The sequence below is a fragment of the Miniopterus natalensis genome, chromosome 15 (genome assembly GCF_054644295.1).
Source record: "Miniopterus natalensis isolate mMinNat1 chromosome 15, mMinNat1.hap1, whole genome shotgun sequence".
In the NCBI taxonomy this organism is placed as follows: domain Eukaryota; kingdom Metazoa; phylum Chordata; class Mammalia; order Chiroptera; family Miniopteridae; genus Miniopterus; species Miniopterus natalensis.
This window is the reverse complement of record NC_142095.1, coordinates 7,745,351-7,759,066: the sequence shown is the minus strand read 5'-3', so window position 1 is coordinate 7,759,066 and position 13,716 is coordinate 7,745,351. Positions and strand designations below refer to the sequence as shown.

General features: G+C 45.8%; 1 protein-coding gene and 2 non-coding genes across 3 annotated transcripts; all 3 read left to right on the top strand.

Annotated features, from left to right (window-relative positions):
- The first annotated feature begins 336 nt into the window (after nt 1-336).
- Nucleotides 337-6,331, top strand: RPSA (ribosomal protein SA). The gene is made up of 7 exons (XM_087824847.1): nt 337-384; nt 1,222-1,386; nt 2,320-2,438; nt 3,802-4,047; nt 4,785-4,913; nt 5,031-5,196; nt 6,173-6,331. The coding sequence occupies exons 2-7, from the start codon at nt 1,254-1,256 to the stop codon at nt 6,265-6,267; spliced, it is 888 nt and encodes a 295-aa protein (XP_087680973.1). The 5' UTR covers nt 337-384; nt 1,222-1,253; the 3' UTR covers nt 6,268-6,331.
- Nucleotides 2,104-2,254, top strand: LOC148091406 (small nucleolar RNA SNORA62/SNORA6 family). Its single transcript, XR_015715736.1, has one exon. It is a non-coding gene; the product is annotated as a small nucleolar RNA SNORA62/SNORA6 family (small nucleolar RNA).
- Nucleotides 4,111-4,263, top strand: LOC148091405 (small nucleolar RNA SNORA62/SNORA6 family). Its single transcript, XR_015715735.1, has one exon. It is a non-coding gene; the product is annotated as a small nucleolar RNA SNORA62/SNORA6 family (small nucleolar RNA).
- Nucleotides 6,332-13,716: the final 7,385 nt, after the last annotated feature.

Below are 13,716 nucleotides of genomic sequence, written 5' to 3'. Positions count from 1 at the left end.
CACGTCCGGACAAACGCCTGGGGAAGAGCTCGAGTCCTGGCTGGGTCGCTGCAGCCTCGCGTCGGGACCCGGGTTACAGCACGAGCCCCGAGAGGCGGGCCCCGCGGCTTCCGGGGGGGTGGGGGTGGGGGGGGTGCCCCAAGTTGTTCTCCGCACCGCTGGGACCAGGGCGCCCCCTACCGTCCGCTCCGCGAGTCCGCGCCTGCGCCGTCAGCCAGCCTCCCGGAAGGAGAAGGCCCGCCCCCAACGCTCCCCTCGGGCTCCGCCCTTCTTCCGCCCGGCTTTTGTTGTCATTGGCTGGCGGCGGAGTATATAAGTACGTCATTTCCGCCTGCCAGGCCTTTCCGCGCTACCCAGAGAGGGGTCCATACGGCGTTGTTCTCGGTGAGTCGTCCCTGTTGTCCCCTGCGTCCCCCGGGGCCACCTGAACCACTTTCCCGCGCACACGAGGGGTGCGAGGGCCCGGGAAGAGCTCCTGCGGGTAAAGCGGGCCTGGCTGGGCTCGGCGCGCTGCGCGCCCGCCCGCGGCCCGCACGTGGCCGGGCTGGGCCCGCGGGCTCCCACAATGCCCCTGGCGCGCTCGGCTCCGAGTGGCGCTGGAGCCCGGCCTCGGGGCTGCGCGCGGGCTCGGGAGCGGGGGCGGGGCGCCGCGCTGCGTGTCTCGGGGACCCCGACGCGTAGGCCGTGAACCCGGAGGCCCAGGCGCCGCCTCACAGCTGCCACCTGGGCCCGTCGGTGTTTTTCCTTTTGGTGTTAAGGTTCCTGGCAGGGCTTAGAGGAAAAGTAGCTGTTGTCGCGGGAGAAGTTAATTAAAACGTGCCCCCCTACAATCTGTTTGAATATAAACCCGTTCGCATCGCTTACCTTCGCTCAACCTGTGTTCTCGAACATGGCTGCTCTTCCCACGTGTGGGGGTTATCTCGGCTCATCTAATAACTTGAACTCCTGGGTACCTTGGGAAGTGTTAAGTCTTAAGTCACTGTTTTTACTTCAGTTACCTGGTGGTTTGCCCACCTCCACACCACTCAGCAAGATTTGCTGCAGTGGTGAGTGTAACAGAGCCTGCTCAGTTGTGTCTCATCCCACCGACCAGGCGCAGTCTACAGGGTGTGCTAGGTTGCAGTTCAGTGCGCGGCTGCTCCACTCGAGAGTGATGAGAATGTTCCTGCTCCCCTGCACCGTGGGAATGAAAGGACTGGGTTGTTAACTCTTGTTTTGCAGGTTCCCACGTAACTTAAAGGGAGACTTTCACAATGTCCGGAGCCCTCGATGTCCTGCAGATGAAGGAGGAGGATGTCCTCAAGTTCCTTGCAGCGGGAACCCACTTGGGTGGCACCAACCTCGACTTCCAGATGGAACAGTACATCTACAAAAGGAAGAGTGACGGTCAGTCATTGCCTTAGCTGCCTTTGGTTTGTTGTTTTGTGGTTTTGGGGTTTTTTTTGCCTTTCTCGTTTAAAGGGCAGGTTGTGACCCCGCTCTTCTGATGGGTAGTGCTGGGTGAAGTAATTTCTGAGTCTGTCTTGGAGGGCTCTCTATTAAGTAATAAGTAAAACCAGCTCCTAGATTGGAAACAGACTTTAAAACAAAGTGTTTCGGTGGTTGTAAGGAAGGGTTCCTGGGCTCCCATGGGAGAATAGGGCACATGCTAGGCTATGGGACTTGAGCTGGGCCATGAAGGGGGAGGTGTGAGATAAGATGAGGAAGCCCGTTTAGCCGAGTTCCCCCTCCAGTAGTGCCTTGTATTTCATAGGTGCTGATACAGGTTTGTTTAGCTGAATTCTGAGGAAAGCAGAGCAAGAGATGGAGAAGCAGTGTGGCTTGGGAGGTATTAGAAGAGGGAACATAGGTTGTGGTGAGTGTGGAAGGCATTGTGGTGGGTAAAGCAGTTATTCAGCTTGGAGATGGAGCCACTGAGGGATTTCGGCCTGGGAGTGGCATGCTGTGAAGGAGTTTTAGGTTGAATTTGCTGTCAAGGCAGGTAAGAGGAAAGAGTGGTGAGAGGCCAGGAAGTGGGCAACAATTTTCAGGAGTCTGAATGGGGGCCTGATGGAAGGTTAGTGCAGGGAGAGAGAAGATGGCACCTTGGCCTACTGAATCAAGGCTGCACACTATTAAAGCTCAGGGTGGAGGCCAGTCTTGGCCAATGAACTTTTGAGTGTCGGAAGTGTGCTATATTAATGGCAGGGATTTCGCTGACACCAGTAGAGCTTGCCTCTGTGACTGGGGTTTGATAGTACTCTCTGCCACACACGACTGTTCAGAAGAATATCCATTTGCAAAGCTAGGTCAGGTGCTTAACGCCTTCGCTGTCCCTAGGCATCTACATCATAAATCTGAAGAGAACCTGGGAGAAGCTTCTGCTGGCAGCTCGTGCCATTGTTGCCATTGAAAACCCTGCTGATGTCAGTGTCATATCATCCAGGAATACTGGCCAGGTTTGTGGGACAATATGCTTGGTTTTCGTTATGAAAAATAAAACTTGTAGATATTTTGGGTTGTATAGAAGAATATGGGAATAACCCAGGATTTCACTGTACAGAAATGTTGAGTTGTCAGTATTCAGCGTTTTCAGCATATATACCACTTGACACCTGATGATATGTTGACCTTCATTTTCCATGTCATGTATTTTCTTGTACCACTAAATATTGAGAAATGACCACATTAAAATGACTTGCCACATTTTACGGTAAAGTACTGGATCAAACAACTTTGATAGCTGCAAAGTTTTTCAGAAAGATTTCTAAGTATGGAACTAGCCCTTGTCCAAGTTTCATAAGCAAGAGTAAGAACTTTTACGAACTTAAATAAAAAATGCCCCCCTCACCCCCCATGGCCAGTGAGATAAAATTTGTCTTTTTTGCCCTGTTTCTCTTTTGGAAAGTCTTTGTTCTTTTTCTGTTGAGAAAGCTCAGATTGCGTAAGAATTTATTTATAAGAGTTCCAACAAGGATTTTATTCACTCCATTTCTAATTTTTAAAAAATGTTTGACTTGGATTTGAACAGCTTTTAAAGTCATGTGGATAGAATCCGTTTGTATTTCATTGATTAGATTGCCAGTAAAATTAGTTCCTATTAACTTAACTGTGTGTTTTGTGGAGTTAGGGGAGTGGTTATCCCCCAGAGGCTGGCTTGGGACTGGACCCCTCCAGTTGGGTGCATGGTAGAAGACAGACACTGCTGTAGAACGAACTTGGGGACCACTCTTGCTTCCCTCAGCAAAAATTTCTAAGCATCTGCATTGATCTAGGCTGTGTTGCTAGGTGCTTGGGATATAGCAGGAAAACAGCCAGTCTGCCTTCTGGAAGGGAAACAGGAAATAATAAGCCCTGTGGAAGAAAAGGGTGAGGGAGGGGAGCTGTGAGTTAACTTGACCAGAGCTGAAGTGCTTACTGATTACCAGGCACTGTTGTGTATATTAACTTAATTGTATAACCCTGTGAGGAACTTGGAGGCACATGAGTAAGCTGCCTGTCGTGCACAAAGTGGCCCATGTGGGTACTAGGAATTGGGAGGCTGTGGCTCTGTCCTCCAGGAGCAAGGAAGCCAGAGGGAAGTGGGGGCAGGGGTATGAGTGGCATGTTTCTTTGGCTCTAGTTTTGTATTTGTCAGGTAACATGGAGGACAAGAATTACTGGAATTTGCTGCGCTCATTTTTGAGGAAGGGGTACGTGAGGGTTCTGGCTGTTGATACTCTACTTCATGTGGTTAAAGAACTGGTTGTCACACATTTGCCCTCAGAGAGTTCTTGTGACTTGTCTCAAGAGCACTGCTAACTCTTAATGTTCATTCTTCAGCGAGCTGTGCTGAAGTTTGCTGCTGCCACTGGAGCCACTCCTATTGCCGGTCGCTTCACTCCTGGAACCTTCACCAACCAGATCCAGGCCGCCTTCCGGGAGCCGAGACTCCTGGTGGTCACTGATCCCCGGGCTGACCACCAGCCTCTTACAGAGGCATCTTATGTGAACCTGCCCACCATCGCTCTGTGCAACACAGACTCTCCTCTGCGCTACGTGGACATTGCCATCCCTTGCAACAACAAGGTAACTGCTTTTCCATCTAACCTAGTTCTTAAGAATGAGTGCTCCAGAAACGCTGGGCATTCCTCTGCACATTGTTAGAGCTTGGAGTTGAGGCCACCAGTGGCCGATGGACTCACAAGTGTAGGTAGTGTGCTACACGAGGGGCAAGTTTTTCGCTAACACCACAAGGGTCTCTGGCCCAATGAGTGGAGTTTGATAGTAATTCTTGCTACAAGTGTGAGTGAGTGTATGAGAGCTTTAAGGAAAGATGAAAACATTTGAAAAATGGTCTGTTTTCTTCTGCTTTTCTCCATATTTCTTGGTTTACTTGGGCCTCTCAGGTATTACTTGGCCTTTCTGTTTTCAGACCAACTTGATGAATCCTGCTGTACGATCCTAAAAGGTGGGTTGTGTATGGTTCAGGTTGGTCCGGTTTGTCACTGGTCGCAAAACCCTGAACCACCTAGAGGTATTTTTTTAAATAACGAATGTCTAGGCAGTAATCTTGGGGTGTTTAATTTTGTTGCCTCCGGTGGGGGCTTAACAGTAGTACTTTCTAAAATCTCAACCAATCAAGGTTGAGACCCATTGATTTACTAAACAATCTTCCTTGTTATAAACACTTTTATACTAAGGCATGTCTGTTCCCTTAGTACCAAGGACCTAGATGATGTGGGTGCAGGTTACGTGGAATGGGGAGGTACGTGCTGTTTGGAGTTGACCAAGTTTCGCTTTCTAATATCCTGGCACTCTTGCAGGGGGCTCACTCAGTGGGTCTGATGTGGTGGATGCTGGCCCGAGAAGTACTACGCATGCGTGGCACCATCTCCCGTGAACACCCATGGGAGGTCATGCCTGATCTTTACTTCTACAGGGATCCTGAAGAGGTAAGCTTCCTCCATGAAGGCTTATGGTCACAAGCAAATTGGACACCTTGGTCTGTGCTTCTTGCAAGTAAACTTTATCAGTCCTTATGAACTTTTTTTTTTTTTTTTTTTAATCAGATTGAAAAGGAAGAGCAGGCCGCTGCTGAAAAGGCTGTGACCAAAGAGGAATTTCAGGGTGAATGGACTGCTCCAGCTCCTGAGTTCACTGCTGCTCAGCCTGAGGTCGCAGACTGGTCCGAAGGCGTGCAGGTGCCTTCTGTGCCCATTCAGCAGTTTCCTACTGGTATGTGCAGTAAGTCCTCAGTATAATGGACTAATTCGGGCAAGGGCGTGTCTGTTAAAGCCAAACGCCTATGATATAATAAAGTAGGTTTTCCAAATGCGTATGTTAAAAAATTGACAAGTTAGTTCACGTGTTTTTACTTAGGTAGACAAGTTTGTGTAATTAAAATTAGGTATGTATAAAAAGTTTAACTTCACAGAAGTTTTCTGTATGTATTACAGTAAATTTAAATTTATACTGAGTAGGTCTAGTAAATGTGTGCGTTCACCAGTCACTGCAGGTAAACATGCACACGGCTGGGGCGTGGCTTAGCACGTGGGAACAGCTACTGAAAGTCATGACCCACATGTGTGATCACAATGTGATCATGTGCTAATCATTCTCAAACACTGTTTATGAGCAGTGACTCTTGGATTTAAATATGTAGACTATAGTTATACATGTGCAATATTTATATGTTGGCAATAGTTTTTCCCAACAAATGGCCTGTCTGCTAAAATTTGTTAAAATAACAGTATGAATTAATAACAACCCCCCCCCCCCCCCCCCCCCCCCCGTTAATTGTAAGCAAGTCTTGGTTAAAAGCATTTTAAAATTAACAGGGTGTTAATTTTCACATGACATATGGACTGGAAATTTTGTCCATTAAATATTAAATCCAAAGTCCGTTAAATCAAGGTCTGCAGAGTTGAGGGTTTACTCTATTATGATACAAGTGCGTCAGGCTGGTGGTTTGGAACGTCTGCTTTTAATAAAACTTGAATGATCTCCATGGCCACATTAAAAGGTTCGTCCTAATATATTGTATCTCTGCTAATAACTTGAGAGGTTGAATTCAGGTGCATTTGGATTAATCTGGCCTTGGTGTCCTTGAAATGTGTGTCTGATAGAATGCAAGGCAGATTGCTGGTGGCAGGGAGGTGACAAAAATACTATGGGAACAGAGCTGATGGCTTTTCTGGTGTTTTCTTAACAGAAGACTGGAGTGCTCAGCCTGCCACTGAAGACTGGTCTGCAGCCCCCACTGCTCAGGCCACCGAATGGGTAGGAACAACCACTGAGTGGTCCTAAGCTGTTCTTCCACAAACTTAACAGAATGGAAATAAGGTTGATGGAAAATAAACAATTTCTAAAATTTGTGTCCATTTATTTCAGTTTTTGTATTCCAGATCTAGATGCCTGGGATTACTTTAGGTGTCCTGACAAGTGGTTTGCTTTTCACTTGGGAGTTTTCCTGAGCTTCCTTTTTGTGGAAGGATCATATGTGTTCCAAAAATGGTTATGAATAGCTGCACATAAGTCTTAACCCTAGAAATATTTTTCCAAGGTCCTGATGCTCTTGACTTACACTGATATCTGTATTGGTAAATTCTGTAGAACCTTGAGTTTAAAATTAATTGGTTTTCATTGACAGCCTTCCTATTTGCCAGTTCTGTGGCTAATGTATGAGTAACATCTGGCATTGAAGACCCATGTTGGGCATCTATTTCCTGTCACCTGGTCAGCATGTGTAGTTCCTCGGAGGGTTATACAAGTGTGTAAAAATTCCATGGAATATTACATAGTGCTCTCCATATTTGCCTTTTTCTGTGCATGTCAATTGTATTAAAAATGTGGCTCTACTGATGTCACAGTACCACTCAGCCAGGTGAAAACCATTGCCTTGAATGGGAATGGAGCAATTAAGTAGGGTAGATCCAGGTGTTGAGGAGCTTTGATGATTTACATAGATTCATTGTACCCTTGGGAAATTTACAAAATGTCCCTGTGACTACATTCTCAGGGCCCTTCCAGTGGTGCAGAGGCAGTGAGGGGATCCCACAGCTCAAGCATCATTAACTTTGTAGAAAGTCTGCCACTGGCTGTGTAGGAGCAAGTTTGGAGCATCTGCCATGTCCATCAAAGCTCCAAAGTGCTTGGAGCTCAAACCCATGACGCAAGTGGTCAGCAGCACCTTTGGTGATTCTGGGATCAGGATGGCTGAAAACGGATAGGTGGAGTGAAGGGAGGCTGGGTGTAAGGAGTGAGGGTTGCAAAGCTCATTCATCAGCATGTTTCGGGCTAGAGGAGGCTGTTCAGGGAACAAGGAATAGGAAAGGTCCTGTCACAGACTAACTCCTGCCTGCAACAGCTGAACCCTCCCGGACTACCCAGCCCCACCCGGTGCTATACCTCAAATCCCCAGCCCTGTGTCTCAGTGCCCGATATCTCCTACCTAGAAACCTTGCATTCCTCTTGTGCTTGCTCCCTGGCATTGCCACAGTAGTACCAAACAGGCTTTTATCCCCCATAGAACCTAATTTTAGGGATAAGATGTCTGACAAGGTTATTGCGCACTACAGCTGAAACCAGGTGGTCCTAGACAGAATTTCTTCTTACCTGGCTGGGCTTAACTTGCTCAGGGCATTACTCTCTTCACAGCCTCCATGAGAATTAGATCCTGCTCATGTCAACAGCTAACAGATTCTGCCACAACTCAGGACCACAAGCTGGCCCATACCTGAGGTGATCCCACTCTGGGACCCAGTTGGTAGCTCATGGCTGCAGAGCCAGTGCCCTCAAGCTCACACAGATGAGCCAGCCCCAGCCTAGTAGCCTGGTGCCTACCTGAAGGCAGGTGCAGAAGCACTGCCACATCTAGGATAGATCAGTCTCCAGGCGTTTACCCTGCAACCTGCCACGGGCAACTTCCCTCACTGGTTTTAGCAGCGAGGGTGATTCCCTCTCCCTCCCTCCCTCTGCACTGGACTTGATTTGGCCCGATGAGCCACCTTTCCCCACCACCTCTTTATTTCTGTCCACTTGGAAAAAGTTTTCTAGGAAATAGAAACTTACTCAGTGCCCTTGTCTTGGAAACTCAACTTGCTGTTTTTAAACAATGTGTTAATATAAGAAACGTTCAAACCTGTGGAGAACTTTGATGCGTTTATTTGAGCCAAACTGACAACTGCTGGGAAGCAAAACCCAATGGATTGAGCACTGGCAGGTGTGGCACGGTTCTTATGTGATTAAGTCCACTAGTTAGGATCTTTCCCCGAGGGTTTTGTTTGTTCTCACTATCCTTTTCTTTTTAATTTATCTCTAGTGTTGAAAGGCTTACAGATTTGCCCTGGGTTTCGCATGCAAGAGTATGGACTGTATACTAGAAGGCCAGTCTCTCATTTGAAAGCACGCTTGAGTGCGTTGGCTAGTAAGGCCCCTCAGTAGGATGGTGGTGGTTGTATCCTTGAACTTGTGTTTGCTTTACAAGTTTCTGCAACGAAGCAGCCCTTCACCTTTAGAGAGGAGGAACATACAAAGCCTGAATCCGAAGCTCATGGAGTCGGAAAGCAGCCCAAATAAGGAAGAGGTCTTTATTTAAAAGTTGCCGGGTGTTTGTTTTTTTAGAAAGAGACTCCATAATACATCTGAGTAGTGCATCACTTTTTTCCTGAGTCTCAGTTCCCCGGGGGACCACGTGTCCGCCACCTCAGTGAGCAGCATGAACATACTCTTAAAACTGCAGAATTCTAATGCTTGGGAATTCACACAACAGCATAAACGTTTTAAAATGAGGGATAGGAGAAACTTTTTACATACTACCCACCCCCAAACATTTCTAAATGGAGCAGCTCCTTGTTTTTTTCCTAAAATTCACTGAATATGCAGAAAAAGTAAGGTGAATTTGAAAGGTAAGAAAATCCTGTGACCATTTGTATTTTTGCAATAACAAACTTACCAGCTCCATTCTTCCCTGTGATGCCAATTTTAATTATTAAACATCAATAATTATTAATGAATTAATGTCAACTATAGAATTATTGTTAAATTGTTAGGTGTGAAAATAGCATTGTGGTCACTATTACATACAGTATGTAGTATAATTTGCATATGAAATAATATAGCTGAGATGATTTTTTGAAATTTTCAGAGGAAGGGAAAGAGAAACATCCATGTGACAGCGAAACATCAATCGGTTGCCTCCTGCATGCCCTCTACCAGGGATCCAGCCTGATCAGCAAGAATCCTGTCAAGTGGGTTTAGCCAGAAATCCATCCTTACCCCTGATACTTCCTGAGCAATTTTCCATTCACTGACTCCCTCAGCCTGCGTCTGGGCTGTAAATCCCCACTTGTCCATATTGGATTTGGAATTGAGTCAGTGTTATATTGAAGTCTCTTCTCTCTATTGCAATAGCTCCTGAATAAAATCTGTTCTTAACACTTTAATTCCTGTTCAGCTCTGGTTTTCTTTTAACAGCATACTGATCCATTCTTGTTCTGAGCCTCTTTTTTGCTGGAATCCTTGCGTCTTGCTTCCCTGTGTCCCCCCTTTCCTTCCCTGATAGTAGTATTACAAAGGGTAAAATCCCTGAATTGGGCCCAGAATGTTGAACAGGAGAAGCATGTCACCTGCAGAGTGAATTTTAACACAGCTGGTTGGATAAAATCCAGTCCCTTACATAAGGAACATAACATACATTATTCTACAGGTCACCACCGGCCAGAACACAGTTGTGACGGCACAGGCATAGCGGGGGGAGAGAGCGGAGAGGCTGGGTGTGGAGCTTGGGGACAGAGAGGCCTTGTCCTAGCCGCTGGCAGCTCGGTGTATTCCTCTGTTTACCAAACTTGGGGACTGTACGATCAAGGTCAAAGTTCGGAGGAGACAGACTTGCTGAGAAAGTGAGGACTGAAGGAAAAACGAAGAACCATTTAGGTTTGTTTCAGAAATAGCTTTCATCTTTCAAATCATTAATATGTAGTTGTACCTATATAAAATGAAATGTAGCAGGAGCACTGGGTTGTAGGACCCATGAAATTTAATGCAGGTCCAGAGTTATAAGGCTCAATGGTGTGACCCCCAAATTCTAGGGAAATGATAAAAGGCATGTCTAGGACTGGAGCCAGCATTGTCATGTTAATTGAATGAGATTCATGATTTACAGAAACCATCTACCATAAGGGATAGTTTTTCAAAGTTTTCATGAACTTGAATATAGATGGTAATTGCCATAGAATTGTCCAGATCTAATCTCAGTTGTACCTAGACCGAGGTGCTCTTGCTAAACTGCGTGAGGGCACGTGTGCGTGGAGGCTGGTCTTGGGCGTGTGCGTGTGTGAGCATGTGTATGGAGCGTGAGGGAGGATGGGTCTTTGCGTGGAGTATGGAAAGGATCCCAAAGGCAGCAATTGGTCGGTGTGACTCCAACTCTGTTCTTGGCCTGTGGGTTTGGCTTGTGGCATGTGGCGCAGTATGGTGGGGTGGGGTGGGGTGGGGTGGGGTGGGGTGGGGTGGGGTGGGGTGGGGTGGTTGCGGCGGGTGCCGCACCGGCAGAACCGTGTGTGGTTTGCTGGGGTGTGGTTGGCCCGGCATGTGGTTTGATGTAGGGTAGAGGTGGTGTGGAGAGAGCCTTGGTAAGGGGGTTGTTGGGGTGTTAATTATGTGGGATGTGAGGTGGGAAACTGGAATGTATGAAGGTGGGGACGCAGTGTAGATACGGTTTGTGCCTGTGGGTGAGTGTGTATGTGTGTGTGTAATGTGGTTGTAACTTAGCTTTTGTTTAGATTCTCTTTTGCCCTTTGTTTCTGTCTTTGTTTTTTTCTTTCTTTGGCCTTTGTTTTGTCTTTGTTTCACGCTTTGTTTAAACTTTCTTTGGCTTTTGTTTGGCCTTTCTTTAGCCTTTTGTTCAAACTTTGTGTGGCCTTTTTGTCATCTTTGTGTAGCTTTTGTTTTTAAGTGAATCTTGGCTGAGAACCCATTACACCCACCTTGTGTAATGAAAACCCGGGATATATAATCTCTCCCTATATATTCTGCGTGCATTGAGTAGCCTCAACCTCCCCAGGCCTGGTACAGACGTGGACCTGTTTCACACAACTGCCACTTGAAGGTAAGGGGGTTGCGCTGGTTTTCATCTTCACGTTGTACTTCATCTCTCATGAGTGGCAAGTGTACACTTTCATATGGTTCATTTCATTATATCCCAGGGGAGATCTGCTGTGACAGCCACCAAAATCGGTAGGACAGAAAAGAATGGAGAAAACAAGAATGGAGGACACCAGGGTTATTCTGATGTTCGCAGAGGGTCCTTCTGGAATGTTCTGGCAAATGTCTGGAAGTTGTCTGAGCCTGGGAAAGGGCTCGGAACCCTAACTCGTATTCCAGTCGAAAGCCCCTGGTTCCTGGAGCTAGGTCAACAGCTCTATTGGCTTCTTTTTCTCTCTCTCCTTTTAGTATCATGATTTGAAAATGAGTTTTTCTTATTTAGGAACACCACCTTCCTTCCTCTAGCTGGGTTTATGTGTGGGGGACACTAATGTAACAACAAAGCCGCAATCTTGGAAGAATTTTTGCTTTCTAGAAACCTTAAATGGAAAGACATTCATGCTTTGTCTTGAACAGAATTTCAGAAATCACAGATTTATTTTTTTATTTTTAGTTTTGTGGTTGATAGAAAAAGGAAAGAAGATTATGTGTCGGGGGAATAAAGTCATGAACTTGGCTAAAGTTCTAGGAAGAACACGGGGAAAATAATTTTTAATGCTTTGTGAGTGAATCTGTGAGGCAGAAAACACTATTGTCAGATGTGCAGCTATGCTATTTTATGTTTATTTAGAAGAGCAGGAGAACGCCCTGGTGAGTGGATTTTAAAAATTATTTCATATTTACAGAAAAATCGCAGATAGTGCAAGAATTCCAGATGTGTCGATTCCTTACACACTGACACCTGACTACATTTGCTTTAGCACCCTTTCTCTCTTGGTTTCCTGAGCCGTTTGAAATTAAATTACAGACTTGATCAAAATCAGATAAGTAACATGGAGAACGTGTTATTATCTAATCTATAGACAACTGGATTTCACCAGTTATCCCAGAAATCAATCCAGGATCATGCACCCGTCCCCTTTGGTGGTCATGTCCTTTAGTCTCTGCTACTTTGAACAGCACCCAGGACAGTCTCTTTCATGCCTTGACATGTTTTTGAGGAGTTATTTTGTTAAATGCCCCTCAGTTGGGGTTTGGTCTGATGTTTTCTCATGATTTGGTCCAGATTATGCAGTTTTGAAAGGACTGTGCTTGCATTTTTGATCATACATATCCAAACTCACACTTGAATCTGATTGTCCAAACTTTTAATTCAGGGTGTTGTTTATCTAATGGTAACCAGGATTTTAAATGAGTACCTAACATCTTAGAAGAAAATACAAAAGTTAAAAGCCCAGGGCTCTTTGCTGATAATTCCCAAATAGTCACCAAAAGTGTGTAAATACTGTCCTTTATTTATAAACGGTAATTACAATGGCATATACATGAACTTGATAGGTGTATGGTGAGGTATTTAATCTAGACTCTGTGTGTGTTGGATTCATGTCTTCCACTCTATGGATATGAGTATTTGTGTCATAAATGTGGTTATTTCTTTCTAAGCAAAACCATCTCCTGAAAACAGACATGGTTCCATAAGGAGCTGTCCTGAGCAGCCACTGCAGGCTTGCTGGTCACCTGTAGCAAGTTGACAGCGTGCCTGGTAGAAGGAACTTTCATTTTGTTTGCTTGTAAATGGGAAAACTTCTGTTTGGAGGTGGCTGGCAGTTTTATTATTACTCTTAAAATGGATTCTTTAGATATGCAAATAAAAAGCATCTTTTCTTTTTCTCTCAGAGGAAACTCTGAAGTCATCATAAATCTAAATGACTTTGTTATATGACCTTTGTAGTTAAGTGAATGTATCATGTCTTTAACAGGACTGTTCCCTGGATGAGGTAGATAAATAATTCCTTTCCTAAATATAAAATTAGAACTTCGGGGTTCTGCACATGGTGCTATTTAATGTTGAGGAACTGAACTTTTGAGAAAATGTAGCATTAGCTGTTATGATCACCTTACCTGGTTCATAGAAGTCACCTGGAGTTTGAGAAAGTGTTTTCTACTTGAAGGATTATGTGTTCCTGTGATGAGCCATCCTGGGGTGGAAAACAAGGGCCTTCTCTCATTCGAAAGAATTGGGGGTCAGGACATGGAAGGCTTGGCAGGCCAGGAGGGTTTTGTGAATGGGAGTTGAGTTGCTTCCACAACCTGAAGTCCGCTAACCTAGGATTAGGTTGCACGGCATGGACTCCAGGAGTGACCTCTCGTATGGGCTGTGAAGGCCACTCTGGATTCTGGTGCTTCTGTTATAATGCACTAGGTAAAACCTGGTGTTAGCTATGCTCTGGGTGGTTAAGGGACCGATATGTTTAAAATGTACCTAGGATTTTGATTTTGTAGGTATGGTGAGGCCAGCAGATCAGGAGACTGCCATTGAAAAGATAGTTTGTTGCCATGGCTGGTGTGGCTCAGTTTGTTGGGCACCGTCCTGTGCACCTGTGCACTGAAAGTTTGCCTGTTGGATTCCGGGTCAGGGCACATGCCCAGGTTGTGGGCTCAATCCTTGGTAGGGGGCATGCTGGGGGCAGCTGATCCATGTTTCCCTTTCACATTGATGCTTCTCTGAACTCTCTCTCCCTCTTCCCTCCTCCCCCTCTCTTTAAAAAATGT